Raw genomic sequence first — 20358 nt, 5'->3', positions numbered from 1 at the left:
TAATTATTAATCCCTAAATTTTCCATCTCCTTGAGCAAAGGATCAAACTTCAAAAGGCTTCAGTGTGCCCAAGTGCGGAATCAATCATTACTGCTGTTACTAACAGGTACTAGAAGTTGGTGCAGAATGGTTGACCTCAATCCACCAGGATTACACAATCCTGTTTCTGCCATGGGAAGCCCCACTCTTTGATCAGCTTGTGGCAATATTGAATCTTGACTGGTGTACGGGTGTCAGGAGTTATGGGGAGAAGGCAGGAAGAGATAGATCAGCCATGATTGAATGGTGATAGATCAGCACTTGTTGTGCCGAATGGCCGAATTATTCTTAATTCTCCTATCATGTACTCGCTAGAATTTAGAAGATTGAGGGGGGATCTTATAGAAACTTACAAGGGGTTGGACAGGCTAGATGCAGGAAGATTGTTCCCGATGTTGGGGAGGTCCAGAACAAGGGGTCACAGTTTAAGGATAAGGGGGAAATCTTTTAGGACCGAGATGAGAAAAACATTTTTCAGATTCAGATTCAGATTCAACTTTAATTGACGTTGTCTGTGTACAGTACAGAGACAACGAAATGCATTTAGCATCTCCCTGGAAGAGCGACATAGCATATGATTTGAATAAATATTTACATTAGCACATATACAGACATAGTGTTTTTCCTGTGGGAGGAGTGTCCGGGGGGGGTGGTGGTGATTGGCAGTCACCGAGGTACGTTGTTGAGTAGAGTGACAGCCGCCGGGAAGAAGCTGTTCCTGGACCTGCTGGTCCGGCAACGGAGAGACCTGTAGTGCCTCCCGGATGGTAGGGGGGTAAACAGTCCATGGTTGGGGTGAGAGCAGTCCTTGGCGATGCTGAGCGCCCTCCGCAGACAACGCTTGCTTTGGACAGACTCAATGGAGGGGAGCGAGGAACCGGTGATGTGTTGGGCAATTTTCACCACCCTCTGCAGTGCTTTCCGGTCGGAGACAGAGCAGTTGCCATACCATACTGTGATACAGTTGGTAAGGATGCTCTCGATGGTGCAGCGGTAGAAGTTCACCAGGATCTGAGGAGACAGATGGACCTTCTTCAGTCTCCTCAGGAAGAAGAGACGCTGGTGAGCCTTCTTGATCAGAGTTGAGGTATTGTGGGTCCAAGAGAGGTCATCGGAGATGTTAACACCCAGGAACCTGAAGCTAGAAACACGTTCCACCTTCCGTCCCGTTAATGTGGATGGGGGTGTGCGTGCCACATCTGGACTTCCTGAAGTCTACAATGAGCTCCTTGGTCTTCTTGGAGTTAAGGGCCAGGTTGTTGTCAGCGCACCATGCTGCTAAGTGCTGGACCTCCTCCCTGTAGGCCGACTCATCGTTGTTGCTGATGAGGCCAATCACCGTTGTATCATCTGCATACTTGATGATGGTGTTAGTACCATGTACAGGTGTGCAGTCATAGGTGAAGAGGGAGTAGAGGAGGGGGCTCAGCACACAGCCCTGAGGAACGCCGGTGTTCAGGGTGAGGGTTGAAGAGGTGTGCTTGTCTAACCTAACAGACTGGGGTCTGTTGGTTAGAAAGTCCAGTATCCAGTTGCAGAGGGAGAGACCGATGTCCAGGTTACCGAGTTTGGTGATCAGTTTAGATGGTATAATGGTGTTGAATGCTGAGCTGTAATCGATGAACAGCATTCTTACGTAAGTGTCTCTGTTGTCGAGGTGGGAGAAGGCGGAGTGAAGTGCCGTTGAGATGGCATCCTCCGTATTCCTGTTCTTGTGGTAGGCAAACTGGTAGGGATCCAGTGTGGGGGGTAGGCAGCTTTTGAGGTGTTCCAGGACCAGCCTCTCGAAGCACTTGGTGATGTTGGGGGTAAATGCAACTGGGCGGAAGTCGTTGAGGCTTGCCGCAGTGGAGTGTTTTGGCACTGGCACGATGGAGGTGGTTTTAAGGCACGTAGGGACAACTGCTTGGGCAAGTGACAGGTTGAAGATGTCAGTCCAGACGTCTGTCAGCTGCGCAGCACAGGCCCTGAGCACGCGCCCGGGGATGCCGTCAGGGCCAGCAGCCTTACGTGCATTAGTCCTACTCAGTGCCACGTATACGTCATAAGGGGTGAGTGTGAGGGGTTGGTGATCGGCAGGTAGCACAGCCTTGATGGCTGTCTCTAGATTGGCCCTGTCGAAGCGGCCATAGAAGTGATTAAGCTCCTCAAGGAAGGAGGCGTCGCTGGATGTGGGGGTGATGTTGGAGGGTCTGTAGTCCGTGATGGCCTGGATGCCTTGCCACATGCGTCGGGGGTCGGAGTTGTTGTTGAAGTGCTCCTCAATCCTGAGCTTATGGCAGTGCTTGGCCTTCTTGATGCCCCTCTTCAGGTTAGCCCTGGATGAGCTGTAGGCTCGAGCATCGCCTGACCTGAAAGCGGTGTCCCGTGCTTTCAGCAGTAGCCTGACCTCGCTGTTCATCCATGGCTTCTGATTCGGGAATATGGTCACCCGTTTGAGGGAGTTGATACTATTGATGGTGGAGTTTATAAAGTCCAGAATAGAGGATGTGTAGGAATCAACGTCCGTGTGGGAGTCAAGGGTGGCCTGGGCTGCAAACGCCTTCCAGTCAGTGTTTCCAAAATACTGCTGAAGTGTGAAGTCCGCTTCCACTGACCAGACTTTAACTGTCCTCACAGTTGGTTTAACCCGTCTGATGAGTGGGGAGTACTTAAAGGGCGATCTCACGGTGCGACCTGAAGCAAGACCTAACAAGAGTGTAACATCGTGGGAACCTTCTGCGATAGCTGTACGGCATTCGTGGACCACCGAGGACCTCCGTGGCGCTGACGGCAGGCAGTCGTGTGACTTGGTAAGGTCGGGAGAAAATTCAAACATTTTTGAATTTCTCCAAGAGTGTCTTGAGCAGCGTTGCAACATTGTATGAACGCAGATGCCAGTGCGATATCCGTGCGATATCCGTGCGATATCCGTAATGACTCTTACGAGTACGTTACGAGTGTGTTGGGTCCTTTGTTGTTTGTCATGTACATCAATGATCTGGATGAAGGTGTGGTAAATTGGATTAGTAAGTATGCAGATGATACTAAGATAGGGGGTGTTGTGGATAATGAAGAGGATTTCCAAAGTCTACAGAGTGATTTAGGCCATTTGGAAAAATGGGCTGAAAGATGGCAGATGGAGTTTAATGCTGATAAATGTGAGGTGCTACACCTTGGCAGGCAGGACAAATCAAAATAGGACGTACATGGTAAATGGTAGGGAATTGAAGAATACAGTTGAACAGAGGGATCTGGGTATAACCGTGCATAGTTCCTTGAAGGTGGAATCTCATATAGATAGGGTGGTAAAGAAAGCTTTTGGTATGCTAGCCTTTATAAATCGGAGCATTGAGTATAGAAGCTGGGATGTAATGTTAAAATTGTACAAGGCATTGGTGAGACCAAATCTGGAGTATGGGGTACAATTTTGGTCGCCAAATTATAGGAAGGATGTCAACAAAATAGAGAGAGTACAGAGGAGATTTACTAGAATGTTGCCTGGGTTTCAACAACTAAGTTACAGAGATAGGTTGAATAAGTTAGGTCTTTATTCTCTGGAGCGCAGAAGGTTAAGGGGGGACCTGATAGAGGTCTTTAAAATGATGAGAGAGATAGACAGAGTTGATGTGGACAAGCTTTTCCCTTTGAGAATAGGGAAGATTCAAACAAGGGGACATGACTTCAGAATTAAGGGACAGAAGTTTAGGGGTAATATGAGGGGGAACTTCTTTACGCAGAGAGTGGTGGCGGTGTGGAATGAGCTCCCAGTGGAAGTGGTGGAGGCAGGTTCATTGGTATCATTTAAAAATAAATTGGATAGGCATATGGATGAGAAGGGAATGGAGGGGTTATGGTACGAGTGCAGGCAGGTGGGACTAAGGGGAAAAAAAAAAAAATTGTACTCCAGCAGTTTGTGTCTCTTTTTGTCTGAAAGCAGTTTCTAACTGGAGGAACTCCGCGGGCCAGGCAGCATCTACGGAGGGAAATTGACAGGCGAGCCTTTCCTCAGGCTGCCTTATCTCTCTACACCCCCCCCCCCTCCCCCCAACTGCCACCCACACACACAAATGCTGGAGAAACTCAGCGGGTGCAGCAGCATCTATGGAACGAAGGAAATAGGCAACGTTTCGGCCCGAAAAATTGCCGATTTCTTGTGCATATATCGGAAGGAACAGCAGATGCCGGTTTAAAGAGAATGAGTAACTCGACGGCAGGCAGCATCTTTTGGGAGAAGGAATGGGTGACATTTCGGGTCGAGATCCTTCTGATATGCTGCTTGTCCCGCTGAGCTACATGTTGTGTCTATCTTCGTTTTAATCCAGCATCTGCAGATCCCTCCTGGCCGAACCCGATTGAAAGATGAGAGGCTGGGCGATAGAAATCATTAATTGAATTAAATAACTAGATACCTGTCTAATCGTATCTACAGGATTGTACAGGCTAGATTGAGGAAGAATGTTCCCGATGTTGGGGGAGTCCAGAATCAGGGTCCCAGTTTTACAGTCTACCATGGGAACTCTTTAATTACAGCGGGAAACCTTCAGTTTCCCAGGGGGTCGGGACGGGAGTCGAGGGAGAGGAGGGGGAGACAGATGGGGGTGTCTTCATTTAGTGGCGGTGGGTGTCCGTCACTGAAACAGGCAGGTGAGATTTCACATTCACCTTGTGTGTGCCTCTCTCTCTCTCTCTCTCTCTCTCCCTCCCTCCCTCCCTCCCTCTCACACAGGCATGAATGGATGAACTCCGCGGGCCAGGCAGCATCTACGGAGGGAAATGGACAGGCGACACATTCTTCGGGCTGCCTTATGTCTCTCTCCCCCCCCCAACTCCCACCCACACACGCGAATGCTGGAGAAACTCAGCGGGTGCAGCAGCATCTATGGAACAAAGGAAATAGACAACGTTTCAGCCCCGCTGCACCCGCTGATTTTCTCCAGCATTCGTGTGTGTGGGTGGGAGTTGGGGGGGGGGGGGGGGGGGGGGGGGTGGGGGTGGAAGACATAAGGCAGCCTGAAGAATGGGTCGCCTGTCCATTTCCCTCCGTAGATGCTGCCTGGCCCGCGGAGTTCATCCATTCATGCCTGTGTGTGTGTGAGAGGGAGGGAGAGAGAGAGAGAGAGAGAGAGAGAGGCAGTCCTGGTCAGCCCTTTGAAGATAGACACCAGTTGCTTGGAGCAACTCAGCGGGACAGGCAGCATCTCTGGAGAGAAGGAATGGGTGGCGTTTCGGGTCGAGAGCCTTCTTCAGACTGAAAGTTTCACCTCTCAGTAGACCATAAAATAACACAATCATCACGGTCAATGTGAGATACAGTGTTTATTCATATTTGACAAAATAAAAAGATGACTTCTTGCACATATTGAGAGAAGGTGCATCACACCAAACACCATTTGTCTAAAAAAACACAGATTATTCTTCAGCTCATTAAAGGGCTCGGGTGAAAAAAACCAATATAGTGTGTGACAACAAAGTAACATCATTTGTGCCACGTGATTAACTACACTACTGTCCATGATGTTCATTCACGATTAACGGGAAAGATCGGGAGACGGACAAGTCACTCGCAAAAATGACAGAATTGCAGAGTACCGTGGGAACTCTTTATCTACCTACCGCTAAATCATGCGGAACTCTTGCGGAACTCTTACTGGACCACGACCACTTCACTCGGGAGAGATCTTGCATCAGGTCGCACCGTGAGATCTAGCCATTAGGGAGCAAGAACAATGAGACGTGATCAGACTGACCAAGGTGGGGGAGGGGGATGGCTTTGCAAGCTTCAGCCATGTTGGTGTACACTTTGTCCAGTGTCTTGTCTACTCTAGTGGGGAAGGAGACATGTTGGTGGAATTTGGGGAGTACAGTCTTCAGGTTAGAGTGATTGAAGTCACCCGCAACAATGAAGGCTGCCTCGGGGTTGTGCGTCTGTTGATTGCTAATGGAAGTATGCAGCTCTTTCATTGCAAGCTTGGCATTAGCATCAGGAGGGATATAGGCTGCAGTCACAACAGTGGAGGTGAACTCTCTGGGCAGATAGAACGGTTTGCATTTAACCCAGAGGAACTCAAGGTTAGCTGAGCAGTGACTCTCGATGATGGTGGAGTCGGTGCACCATGCTTTGTTTACATAAATGCACAGACCCCCACCTCTGGTCTTACCGGAGTCTGATGTCCTGTCCGCTCGGAGCAAATGACGCCCCGATAGCTGGATGGCGCTGTCAGGAACGTCAGTGTTGAACCAAGTTTCCATGAAGATCAGGATGTTGCAGTCCTTGATCCAGTTGTGGGAGGTGATCCTTAGCCGGAGTTCGTCCATTTTGTTTGCCAGTGAGCGCACGTTGGCGAGGAAAAGGCTAGGAATCGCTAGCCTGTGTGGGGCTAGCTCTAACCTGGCCTTTAACCCACCTCTGCATCCCCGGCGGTGTTTTCGTACGCGTCGCCGTCTGTTGGTGCTTCTGGTCGGCCGAGCTGGCTTGGTGCGCGCTGGTGTTCTGCCGCTCCGTTGCTCCGCGTCTGCGTCTCCGTGGCTCCGCAGGCGTTCTACAGCCCCGCAGCTCTGCTGATGGTCTTGAGTGTGGTGAATCTGTGGAATTCTCTACCACAGAAGTTAGTTGAGGCCAGTTCATTGGCTATATTTAAGAGGGAGTTAGATGTGGCCCTTGTGGCTAAAGGTATCAGGGGGTATGGAGAGAAGGCAGATACAGGATACTGAGTTGGATGATCAGCCATGATCATATTGAATGGCGGTGCAGGCTCGAAGGGCAGAATGGCCTACTCCTGCACCTATTTTCTATGTTTCTATGTTTCTATCACCTATGACTGTAAATGAAGGAAGTATTGGAAAATCCCTGCTCACCAAGCAGTAAGGGCAAGCAAGCATATACAGCACAAATTCTGTTTGCATGGCATCACTGACGCTGAAAAAACTGGTCAACCTAGTTAATTTAAATGTTTTTTTATTAGTTGTTATTCAAGTCAAGTCAAGTTTATTTGTCACATACACATACGAGATGTGCAGTGAAATGAAAGTGGCAATGCTAGCGGACTTTTGTGCAAAAGACAAACAACAAAACAACCAAACAAATTATAAACACAATCATAACACACATATTCTTTTACATAATAAATAATGGAAGGAAAAACGTTCTGTAGAGTTAGTCCCTGGTGAGATAGGCGTTTACAGTCCGAATTGCCTCTGGGAAGAAACTCCTTCTCAACCTCTCCGTTCTCACCGCATGGCAACGGAGGCGTTTGCCTGACCGTAGCAGCTGGAACAGTTCGTTGCAGGGGTGGAAGGGATCTCCCATGATTTTATTTGCTCTGGAGTTGCACCTCCTGTTGTATAGTTCCTGCAGGGGGGTAAGTGAAGTTCCCATAGTGCGTTCGGCCGAACGCACTACTCTCTGCAGAGCCTTCTTGTCCTTGGCAGAGCAATTCCCAAACCAGATGCTAATGTTCCCGGACAAGATGCTTTCCACCGCCGCTGCGTAGAAGCACTGGAGGATCCTCGGAGACACTCTGAATTTCCTCAATTGCCTGAGGTGGTAAAGGCGCTGCCTTGCCTTACTCACGAGTGCTGAGGCGTGTAATGCCCATGTCATATCCTCAGAGATGTGGACTCCCAGATATTTAAAACAGCTCGCCCTATCCACAGGATCCCCATTTATCCTCAATGGAGTGTACGTCCTCGGATGATGTGCCCTCCTAAAGTCCATGATCAGCTCCTTCGTTTTTTTGATGTTCAAGAGGAGGCTGTTATCCTGGCACCAGAGTGCTAGATCAGCCACCTCCTCCCGGTAGGCCTTCTCATCGTTGTCTGAGATCAGGCCCACCACCATTCAGTTCAGAAACCTATTTCAGGTTTCTTAGATTTAACAGATTTACTAATTGTCATTAATTGTTTCTAGTTGTTCCAAGGTGGACGCCTACATATCGGCGATCGTTTCGCTGAACACCCTCCCGCTCAATCCGCCTTGGTTTACGCGATCTCCCAGTTGCTAAACACTTTAACTCCCCCACCCATTCCCACACTGTCCTTCCTAGCCAGGGCCTTCAGTCAGAGTGAGGCCCAATGCAAATTGGAGGAACAGCATCTCATATTTCACTTGGGCAGCTTACAACCCAGTGGTATGAATATGATTTATCTCACTTCAAGTAACCCTTGCTATACCTCTGACTCGGTTCCTTCCCCATCCTAGTTCTTCGACTCATTTTCCTGATTCATTTTACTGTTTATATGCCTCGTTGGTTCCTTACCCACAGCCAACAATGAACCATTCTATATTTCCTTGAGCATTGTCTGCTTCGATCTGTCATTTTCACACCTCATCCTTCCATATCTCTAGTCTCCCTCTCCGCTGACTCTCAGTCTGAGGGTCTCGACCCAAAATGTCACCCATTCTTTCATTCCAGAGATGCTGCCTGTCCAGCATTTTGTGCCTATATAGACAATAGGTGCAGGAGTAGGCCATTTGTCCCTTCGAGCCAGCACCGCCATATATAACCATATAACAATTACAGCACGGAAACAGGCCATCTCGACCCTTCTAGTCCGTGCCGAACACGTATTCTCCCCTAGTCCCATCTACCTACGCTCACACCATAACCCTCCATTCCTTTCCTGTCCATATAACTATCCAATTTATTTTTAAATGATAAAAACGAACCTGCCTCCACCACATTCACTGGAAGCTCATTCCACACAGCCACCACTCTCTGAGTAAAGAAGTTCCCTCTCATGTTGCCCCTAAACTTCTGTCCCTTAATTCTCAAGTCATGTCCCCTTGTTTGAATCTTCCCTACTCTCAGTGGGAAAAGCTTATCCACGTCAACTCTGTCTATCCCTCTCATCATTTTAAAGACCTCTATCAAGTCCCCCCTTAACCTATTGCGCTCCAAAGAATAAAGCCCTAACTTGTTCGACCTTTCTCTGTAACTTAGTTGCTGAAACCCAGGCAACATTCTAGTACATCTCCTCTGTACTCTCTCTATTTTGTTGACATCCATCCTATAATTAGGCGACCAAAATTGTACACCATACTCCAGAATTGGCCTCACCAATGCCTTGTACAAATTTAACATTACATCCCAACTTCTACCCCCAATGCTCTGATTTATAAAGGCCAACACACCAAAGGCCAGCACACCAAAAGCTTTCTTTACCACCCTATCTACATGAGATTCCACTTTCAGCGAGGGTTATTCCCAGATCCCTCTGTTCACCTGCATTCTTCAATTCCCTACCATTTACCATGTACGTCCTATTTTGATTTGTCCTGCCAAGATGTAGCAGCTCACACTTATCAGCATTAAACTCCATCTGCCATCTTTCAGCCCACTCTTCCAACTGACATAAATCTCTCTGTAGACTTTGAAAATCTACTTCATTATCCACAACCCCACCTATCTTAGTATCATCTGCATACTTACTAATCAAATTTACCACACCATCATCCAGATCATTGATGTACATGACAAACAACAGTGGACCCAACACAGATCCCTGTGGCACCCCACTGGTCACTGACCTCCAACCTGACAAACAACCATCCACCATAACTCTCTGGCATCTCACTTTCACCTTACTTGCCAAAGCAACCTCATATCTTCTTTTAGCTTTTCTAATTTCTTTCTTAAGATTCTTTTTACATTCTTTATACTCCTCAAGCACCTAATTTACTCCATGCTGCCTATAATTATTGTAGATCTCTCTCTTTTTCCGAACCGTGAAAAAGTTCCCTTGAAAACCATGGCTCTTTCCAATTTTTACTATTTCCTTTCAACCGAACAGGGACATAAAGATTCTGTACTCTTAAAATTTCACCTTTAAATGTCCTCCATTTCTCTTCTACATCTTTCCCATAAAACATACTGTCCCAATTTACTCCTTTTAAATCCTTTTGCATCTCCTCAAAGTTAGCCTTTCTCCAATCAAAAATCTCAACCCTAGGTCCAGTTCTGACCCTCTCCATAATTATATTAAAACTAATGGTATTGTGATCACTGGTCACGAACTGTTCCCCAATGCATACCTCTGCCACCTGACCCGTCTCATTTCCTAACAGGAGGTCCAGTACTGCCCCTTCTCTAGTAGGTACTTCTATGTATTGCTGCAAAAAACTATCCTGCACACATTTACAAACTCCAACCCATCCAGCCCATTTACAGAATGTGATCATAGCCATTCAATGTGATCATGGCTGATCATCCACACTCAGTACCCCGTTCCTGCCTTCTCTCCATATCCCCCGACTCTGCTATTTTAAGAGCCCTATCTAGCTCTCTCTTGAAAGCATCCTGAGAACCTGCCTCCACCGCCCTCTGAGGCAGAGCATTCCAAAGACTCACAACTCTCTGTGAGAAAAAGTGTTTCCTCGTCTCCATTCTAAATGGCTTACTCCTTCCTCTTAAACTGTGGCCCCTGGTCTGGACTCCCCCAACATCGGGAACATGTTTCCTGCCTCTAGCGTGTCCAAGCCCTTAACAATCTTATATGTTTCAATGAGATGCCCTCTCATCCTTCTAAACTCCAGCGTGTACAAGCCCAGAAGCTCCATTCTCTCAGCATATGACAGTCCTGCCATCCCGGGAATTAACCTTGTAAACCTACGCTGCACTCCCTCAATACCAAGAATATTAAGAATATATATTAAGTATCAAAGTTGGTTTGAAATGATTTTATTTGTTTGTGAATAACATACAATTAAAAACTTATCCAAAAACTATTGGCATAAGCTGTTGGCCATATCTCTTAAAGCTTGCTCCCAGCACAGTGTCCACCCCACCTGCGGGATGACTCCTTGGTACGGAGGGTCAGCCTGCCTCTTTGTATCCAAAACTGGTAAATACAGGCATGAGATGGTGTGTTTGCACAACAAGGGTCCTACAATGTTGTTTCTGTCCACATTCAGGAACCTTGGTTCATGAGAGATGTTGTAAACTTCGTCAAAAACTAAAATGACACATATATAAGATTTAGGAAGTTGAAATCAGACAGGATCCTAAAGGAATATAAGGAAAGCAGGAAGAAACTCAAACATGGAATCAGGAGGGCCTAACGGGGCCATGAAATGTCCTTGGCAATAGGGATTAAAATAAATCCTAAAGCACTTTCAAAATACATTAAGAACAAGAGGGCAGCTAGGGAGAGGGGGGAGCATCCATGGAAAAGAAGAGGAATTCATTTATTCCTGGAGTCAGAGGATTTAGGCGCTGTATGAGTACTTTGTGTCAGTATTCAACATAAAGATTGGCGAAGATAGTGAGATCACTCTGGATGTACCAATATGCTTGGGCATTTTGATAATCAAAAAGGAGGTGATGTTGGAGTTGTTGAAGGACATAAATGTGGATAGGTTTAGAGCCTGTTGGGATCAGTCCCAGTTTATTGAGAGAGGTAAGAGAGGAGATATTTGTGTCGTCTTTAGCCACAGGCGAGATTGTGGAGGACTGGAGAGTAGCAAAAATGTTCTTTGTTTAACGAGGAATTAGAGAAAATCTATCGGCTGATTAGGAACAGACCTAATATTGTTTTTTGAACAATGGCAGGTAATGGCTTACTGATAATTAAGTTTTTGAGGAGACAAGGAGGTTGATCAATGAAGCAGGTCAATGGATGTTGTCTACATGGATTCTAGTAATATGGTCGATAAAGTCCCCCTGGTCGGCTGATTCAGAAGATTAAAATGCACTGTATTCATGGTGACGTGGTTATGTGGATTCAGAACTAGCTCATTCAAGAAAGACAGGGGGGGGATGTGGTTGAAACAAGGAACAGCAGATGATGGTTATAACACAAAGTCACTCAGCAGTTCAGGCAGCATCTCTGGAGAACATGGATGGGTGACATTTCATGTAGAGATCTTTCTTTATCTTTCAGGAAGAATGTTTTTCTGCCTGGCGGGCTGTGACCAGTGGAGATCCACAGGCAACTGTGCTGGGACCTCTGGTGCTTGTGATATACATAAATGACACATGTAAACGTTAGATGGGTTAGTTAGTAAAATTGGAGATGACACCAAAATTGCTGGAGTTGCAGACTGTGAGGAAGATTGCCAAACATATGAAATGGGATATAGATCAACTACAGAAATGAGTGGAGAAATGGCAGAAGAAGTTTAATATGAGCAAATGTGAGATAATGCACTTGGGAGATCAAATGTAAGAAGAAAATCTACAGTTGATGGTAACAACAGCAATGATCTGTAGAGGGATATTGGGGTCCAAGTCTACAGCTCCCTGAAAGTGGCAACACAAGTACAAAGATTGGTAAAGACATATGATATCCTCACCTTCATTCGTCAGGCATTGAGTGTCTAAGAGTGAGGAAGTCATAATGCAGCTAAAGGCCTGTCCAATGAGCATGCGACTCCATGCGGCAAGCGCTACCTAACTTGGTCGCTTGAGCCATAGTGCCTCGCGGGGCCGGCCCCACTTCGATCGCCTGATCCGTACGGAGTTGTGCGGAGCTGGTCCCGACATCGCGCGGGGCTCCGAAAAACTAACCGTGTTAAAAACTGACCACAGCCGCCTCGACGCCGTACGTCACACACGAACTTCCTGAGGACTTCGCTCGCACTTCATGTCACTCACTCGACCTCCGCGCGGCCCTGCGCTTCTGGTTTGCCGCATGGAGTCGCTTAGGTCACGCTTGCCGCATGGAGTTGCATGCTCGTGGGACAGGCCCTTAAATAAGACTGGTCAGGCTGTAGTTGGAGTAATGCATGCAGTTTGTGCCCAATCACATAAATGATGTGGAGGCTTTGGAGAGGTTGCAGAAGAGGTTTGTCAGAATGACGCCTGGATTACTAGTATGAGCAGTTGGACAAACTTGATTTCTTGTCTCTGATGCATCAGATATTCAGGGACGCCTGAAAGAGGTATATAAAATCATGGGAAGCATGGATGGGGTTGGAAATATCAAAGGCATTTGAAGTCTAAATATTTTAGATATGCACCTGGCTATTGCAAGGGAATTGGGGAGGGATATAGATAATATGCAAGCACATGAAATTGGTTTGTCTTGGCATCATGCTAAGCAAGATGTTTTCGAGAGAGAGTTAGTTATAGCTCTTAGGGCTAACGGAATCAAGGGATATGTGAGAAAGCAGGAACGGGGTACTGATTTTAGATGATCAGCCATGATCATATTTAATGGTGGTACTGGCGCGAAGGGACGAATGGCCTATTCCTGCACCTATTTTCTATGTTTCTAAGATATTGTGAGCCGAATGGCCTGTTCCTGTTCTGTGCTTTTCTACGTTCTAAATCAGGGAAATGAATTTGCCAACACTAGCAGAACAAAATAACAATGTAAATATTCACGCGGTGACAAATCATGGAACCAGATTCTAAGCTTTGAAATGGATACTTATGCAGCACAGAACTAGACACTTCAGATCATTTCCTACATACTACCCAAGCTAGTCCCATTTGACCACATTTAACCCGACTTTCCTATAGAAACATAGAAAATAGGTGCAGGAGTAGGCCACTCGGCCCTTTGAGCTTGCACCGCCATTCGATATGATCATGGCTGATCATCCAACTCAGTATCCCATCCCTGCCTTCTCACCATACCCCCTGATCCCTTTAGCCACAAGGGCCACATCTAACTCCTTCTTAAATATAGCCAATGAACTGGCCTCAACTACATTCTGTGGCAGAGAATTCCACAGATTCACCACTCTCTGTGTAAAAAATGATTTTCTCATCTCGGTCCTAAAAGACTTCCCTCTTATCCTTAAACTGTGACCCCTTGTTCTGGACTTCCCCAACATCGGGAATAATCTTCCTGCATCTAGCCTGTCCAACCGCTTAAGAATTTTGTAAGTTTCTATAAGATCCCCCCTCAATCTTCTAAATTCTAGCGAGTACAAGCCGAGTCTATCCAGTCTTTCTTCAAATGAAAGTCCTGACATCCCAGGAATCAGTCTGCTATCTTTTCAAATGTCTTTTAAATGTTGTTATTGCATATTAAAATAGGTAAGAACATTTTCATACTCTAATTTATTATCCACTCAATTCAGGAGCCATTTATTTAGATTAGAAAATTGTTATTTATGAAATGTAGAAGAGGAAATGTTAGGTGTTTTACATCAGTTAGTTTAATATCTGTTGTGGGGAAATTAATAACAGAGTGACTGGCCACTATGATAATTTTCAGTTGATCATTGACTCCAAGCACAGATCTGTGAAGGATAATTCATGTGTAATGAAGTGTGGCTGGGTTAATATCCATCGTCTTCCCAACACCATGCAACAAAATCCCTTATAAGAATTTCTTAGTTAAAATTGATGCTCATGAAATTGAAGACACATTATTCACCTGGCTAGGAAGTTGGCTGAAGAGCAGAAGACAGAGGGTAAAGAAATAAATGAGTACTCAATTTGACAGTGTTACCCTACAAGAGTCGGCACTGGGGCCACAACTATACTTTTATATTTGATAAATGATTATCAAATATAAGACCATGCATCCGACTTCTCCGATGACTTGAAGATAGGAATTATTGGAAACATTAAATTGTAAAGAATCAATGAGATTGAGGAAATTAAAATGTAGGCAAATTTGTGTCTCAAAATTGAAATAGTATTTACAAAGGTTTCTGATTTTGGTAAAAATACAATTATGCTGCTGATGTACCCTATTTAACATGATGACATGATTTGCCACACAGTCTAACAATGGATGCCTTTGATATGTGGATGGAAGTGATAGGTTAAATGCACTACAATGTGAGAACAATCTTCCTTCAGCTTTCTAAACATCTTTCCATAAGCTTGGGTACTATCTGATTCACCTCTACCCCATTGCAGACATTGGACTTTATCAATGGAACTGACGCCACAACACTGAGAAATAAATTCTGCACTCTATCTTCCCATTTGCTCTATCTATTGTACTTGGGTTTGACTTGATTGTATCTATGTACAGTATATCTGATCTGTTTGGATCGCATGCAAAACAAAGCTGTTCACTGTATCTCAGCATATGTGACCATAATAAACCTAAATGTTTGTTACACCAGGGCCACTCTTTCTCTTATTGTCTCAATCTTTCTCTTATTGTCTTACTCTTTCTCTATGTCAGGGACCGATGAGATGTACAGGGAGGTGTATGCGTCAACTGACCACACTGGAATGATTTCATACCCCAACCTTGCTAATGGGCATGAAATCATTCTAGACGGGGATGGCAGATTTTCATCCTTAAAGGGTATACGTAAACCATAAGGATTTATCACTGCCAGCCTGCTGACCCTAGTTGATAATTAAAACAGAAAATACTGAATACACGCAACACATCTGTGGTAAGAGAAATGGCGCGAGCATTTTAGGTGGAAGACTCTCAATCGGAAAGGAATAGTGTAAAAATTGGTACCGGGTCCACTACCTGGTCCACTGAATAGTTACAACATTTTCTGTTTTAATTGCAGATTTCCAACATCGACACGTCTTTGATTTTCAAATATTGATGTTAACTGTTCATGCATGTAAAATAAACTTAAATTGAATAATTAAATAAACTTAAGTTGAGCTGAAGTGGGGATTCTGATTAAACATCATGGGATCATTCGTCCAGATCCATGGATTCACTTAAAAGAACAAGAAGTTGTCAATTTGTCAAAAAGTAGATGATTCCAAAATTATTTTTGCTAATTTCAAAACGGATTTTGCACTAGCTACCATTAGCAACCTGTACTATGACCAGTATTGGATACTTAGTTAACCCCAGCCTGTCTAGTTAACCCCAACCTGTCCAGTTAGCCACAGCTTGTCTAGTTCACCCGACGCCGATGATCCAGCTTCGCGGCAGAGGGCCTGAGAACATCGAGTTGGCTGAGGAGGCCACATATAGACCCCGACCTCGGGTGGACTATGAGGGGGAGAACTGGATCATTTTAGTGCCTTCCCTCACAGTGAGTTCTGCTGTGGGGGGACGTTTCTTGTTGATTTCTATAGTGGACTGTTCTGTGTCTTTTTTCTCTTTTTTTTGTTTTTATGGATTTATTGACATTTGATCTGTTCAATTAATTTAATCAATCTCTGTAAAGCACTTTGGTTCAAATACTGGTTTTGTTGAAAAGTGCTATATAAATAAAGATTATTATTATTATTATTATTAGCCACAGCCTGTCTCTGAGTTCTTTTGGTTTCTGATGACTGTTGGAGTTACTTTGGAAGTCTGACTGAATCCCTAAAAATAATATTTATTTTTACAGATATCACAATCTGAACACAAAGCGAAAGCCATTTATGGAATATGTATCCACCTTTGAAAATTCATTGATTCTGCTGCCAGCATTTTCTTATTCATATGATACTTCAACTTCATTTAAAGTTTCCTACACACTGCATGATTTTGGAGCAAATCAGCAGGTTTTATTTTTTAATCCACTATACATGAAGTCCATTGCTAAATTCTGGAACACCCAAGGTATAAGAGAGATTCGTATTTCCAGCGGTCTGCTGATATTAAGTGCAGCATTGGAGATGTGCGAGGAAGTTTGGTTATATGGGTTCTGGCCTTTCTCCAAAGATCTCCATGGAAACCAATTCTTTCATCACTACTATGACAACGTGCTGCCAATGAAAATTCACTCATTTTCCAATGAATTTTACAAACTGTTGCTTCTGCACATGAAAGGTGTGGTAAAAATTCAAGCTGATCAATGTGTAAATATACGGTAAAATTGTTCTCTTAGAACTTTTTTTGAAGGGAACATAAAGCGGATATAAGGCACACACTGGTATGTACATCGATAAACCTTCCCAAATTGTGAGTGACATGAACATTGGAAATAGAAGCAGAACAAGGCTATTCAGTCACACTACACATTATGATTCCCTTAACATCCAGTCTGAAGAAGGGTGCTAAGGGTTCCATGTTTAGAGTCCCCACCCAAAACGTCACTTATCCATGATCTCCAGGGATGCTGCCTGACCTGCTGAGTTACTGCAGCTCTTTGTCATCCTTTGGTCCCAGCATCTGCAGTTCCTCGCTTCTATATCCAGAAATTTGTGAACTCTTGCTTGACTATACATAGTGACCAAGCCTGATCAGTGGTCGCATTGAGCACACCATGTTTCCTTGTATGTTGAAATTCTGCTTAGCCACATATTAGTGCTGATCCTTATTTCACCATCCCTGATGTCAGACCCTGTCTCTGAAGCTTTCTAATCCTGGGTTCAGGCCAGCCCCACCCTGCCCCTCCTGTGTTAACACTATGGTGTTGAACATTGGATCTTTCTGCTGTCTCAATGGGTAACAGCAAAGTCAGCACCAACGTGACTTGCACCATCAAAATGCAGAACTGTAGGGAGCAACCATGACTCCTGTTGGCCCATTATCAGAAAGATAGCAAGAGTACCCTGTGTGGCCAATCCCCTCACTCACACGATTGAGGGAGTTGGGCAATAAGGAGAAATTCAGGAATTAGATTTCTGAAGACTCGGAGGTGATTTCAATAGGATGTACATCTTTGTAAATGGGAGTGACAGTGTTGATGCTGGCCATTCGTTTCTGCAACCTAGAAAATCTAAACCTAACAAAAGGAGTCAACAATTTAGAATGGATACAAGGGGATAGTTTTAACTCGGAGAGCTGTAAGCTTTTGGAGGTCTCTAAGCCTGGTGACCAGAGAAAAGGGGGGACCTGGGGGAAAGAGGGCAAATTAGTTTTTAAGCTGCATGGCGGTTGGGGTAGGGTAAAGGTAATAGGGTCAAGGAAAAGGACGAGGTAGAAGATGAACAATGGTTTTATTGAATATAGAAGTAGCCTTGCGGATCCAAGTGGTTTTGCTCTACTTCAGTTTTATATTCCCATTTCCTTTTGCTTCAGTTTTAGGAAACAGGGTAGTTGGGATATGACTACCCATCATAAAGTATTTATTATTGAACAACCAGAGACAAATCTGGTGAGAGAGATACCTCAGCAACAACCTTAAATGTGTGGTCTTTCCTGGTTTATGACCAAGAGTTTGTTGTGGATTGCTAAAGCGGTTTAAATGAAGCCATTGTAATTCTTCTGTTTCCTGGATAAAGACTTTTGTCGCTCTCCCAGGCTGCAACTTTGAAAGTACAATTTGCAAGCTGCCTAGGGAGATAATTCTCTCTGTGTGTTCTTGGCATCAGATATGTTCATCAGTGTGATCATGATCATGTGGGTTCCTGTAACATTACAATAGGATTCATGCACCACACGCTGTTTTCCTGTCCTCAGTTCATCTGAGGGGTGTCCACATTGGTTAAGATTTAGTCTGTGAATGAAGAATCACTGGTTGGTTACATCTTTTGTGTAAAAGTGTCAGTTTTCTTACATCCTAACTTTCTGAATGCTCATCTGCAATGTTTCCATTCAAAAAAAGAGTTTGTTTTCAGATTCCTCCAACTGAAGTGCATTACCTCACACTTTTCCACCTTAAACTCCACCCCCCCCCCTCACTCGACCTATTCATATCCTGCAACAGAGTCCAAATATCCTCATCACAATTTGCCCTCACACCTCCCAATAGCTATAACAGCTGCAGCTTACATTTCCTTGTCCAAGATTTCACAACAGCAGAAGTAATCTATTTTTTCATCATCCTTATCAATTTTGTCAAAACCAAAGTCGCAATCAAATTGTATTTTGCATTTCAGGGTGTACAACCTTGTTTCATAAATGAAAGTCAAAAACTGCAAATGCTGGAAAGCTGAAATAAAATCAGAAAATGCTGGATAGATTCAACTGGTCAGGTTTCTGGCAGGCCAAACAGAGTTACAGTTTTGTTTATTTTCACGTGTGTCAAGGCACAGTGAAATTTTTTTTTTGCGTGTTATCCAGTCAGCGGAAAGACAATACACGATTACAATCAAGCCATTTACAAAGGAATAACGTTTAGTGCAAGGTAAAGCCAGCAAAGTCCGATCAAGGATAGTTCGAGGGTCACCAATGAGTTAACATTGCAGATCAAAGTTTCTGCGACAGAAATAAGAGAGAGAACAAGTTTGTTTGAAGTTGCAGGGAGGGTGAGGGTGGGAGGGATTGTGTAAAGGTAACAAGGTCAGGACTGCTGTGATGAGAAAATGCTTATGAAGCCATCTGGTTGATAGAATAGTAATAAGCTCCTCATAAAGCCATTTGGCTGGAAGATTAATCTCCCCAAGCACCTGCAATATGTTTCCATTTAGAAAATAGTGTCTTTTGGTTCCTTTAACTGAAATACATTACTTCACACTTACCTACGTTAAACTCTATCCACCACACTCGACCTAGCTACATCTTGCACCATTTCAAACATTCATAATTTGCCCTCTTACCTCTAAATAGTTTCAGCAGAGAACAGGCAGAACAGAGTAGTGTTTCTTTTCACATCATCTGGATATAAACTGCATTTTCCCCTGTTTTATGAACTGAACATGGATAGAGTATTCAAATTTTGTATTAAAATAATACATAATCATACGGCCATACTAAAAACACGAGGAGTTTGGGTGAATGCACACAGTCCTTTTTCCATGGTTGGGGAATTTTAAAAAACTGGTTATTGATTTTGGATAAGGGGAAATAATTTTTATAGAAATCTGAGAGGCAATTTTTTTTCACGCAGAGGATGGGACGCATATGGAACAAGCTGCCAGTTGAGGCAGGTAAACAGGGCCAGTTTGAGGGGTTAGCTTAGATGGGCATTAAATGGGCTTTAAGTGTATTTCCATGATTTTGGTGTTTACAAATAAATTATGAATTATAAATATAAATTGCAAAGATTAACAATTAAAAATATTTTTATTTATTGTGTCTCTGATCTTTGCATCCTTTATATCTTGGTGGCTAAACCAGCGCAAAGAACTCCCACAATGGACTGATTAATGTTATATATATATGCAATAGTTCAAGCATAACTTCCCACTGCATTGCAGTGAAGCCAATATCATCTACACTCATCATGAGCAGCAAAGTAGCACAGTGGTAGAGGTGCTGCCTTAGAGGGACCTGGGATCAATCCTCACTATGGGTGCTGGCTGTATGGAATTTGTATGTTTTTCCATGACCGTGTGGGTTTTCTCTGGGTGTTTCGGTTTCCTCCCACACTCCAAAGATGTACAGGTTTGTAGGTTAATTGGCTTCGGTAAAAAAAATTGTAAATCATCCCTAATGTGTAGGATAGTGCTAATGCTGGTCTGTGTTGACTCGGGCAGCCGGAGGACCTATTACCGCACTGTTCTCTAAAAGGTTGATTCGTATGTGAAAAGAAAGAGATTAGTTAAAACAAATGTAGGTCCCTTGCAGTCAGAAACAGGTGAGTTGATCATGGGGAACAAGGATATGGCGGACCAATTGAATAACTACTTTGGT

General features: G+C 44.3%; 1 protein-coding gene across 4 annotated transcripts in view; it reads left to right on the top strand.

Moving 5' to 3' along the window:
• Positions 1-19792, top strand: part of LOC129707751 (alpha-2,8-sialyltransferase 8F-like) — a 95837-nt gene extending 76045 nt beyond the window's left edge. The window contains exon 7 of one of the 4 annotated variants that reach the window (XM_055653020.1): positions 16244-19792. In XM_055653020.1, the coding sequence (XP_055508995.1) occupies positions 16244-16712 (469 nt within the window). In that variant the 3' untranslated portion in view covers positions 16713-19792. Of the gene's footprint in view, positions 1-14698; positions 15251-15457; positions 15650-16243 lie in introns of those variants that run through there. The other 3 variants (XM_055653047.1, XM_055653029.1, XM_055653038.1) reach the window with 3 other exon arrangements.
• Positions 19793-20358: the final 566 nt, after the last annotated feature.

This window comes from Leucoraja erinacea, chromosome 2, assembly GCF_028641065.1.
Source record: "Leucoraja erinacea ecotype New England chromosome 2, Leri_hhj_1, whole genome shotgun sequence".
Classification (NCBI taxonomy): Eukaryota; Metazoa; Chordata; class Chondrichthyes; order Rajiformes; family Rajidae; genus Leucoraja; species Leucoraja erinaceus.
The sequence above is the reverse complement of the archived record's forward strand: the minus strand, read 5'-3'. Positions and strand labels throughout refer to the sequence as shown.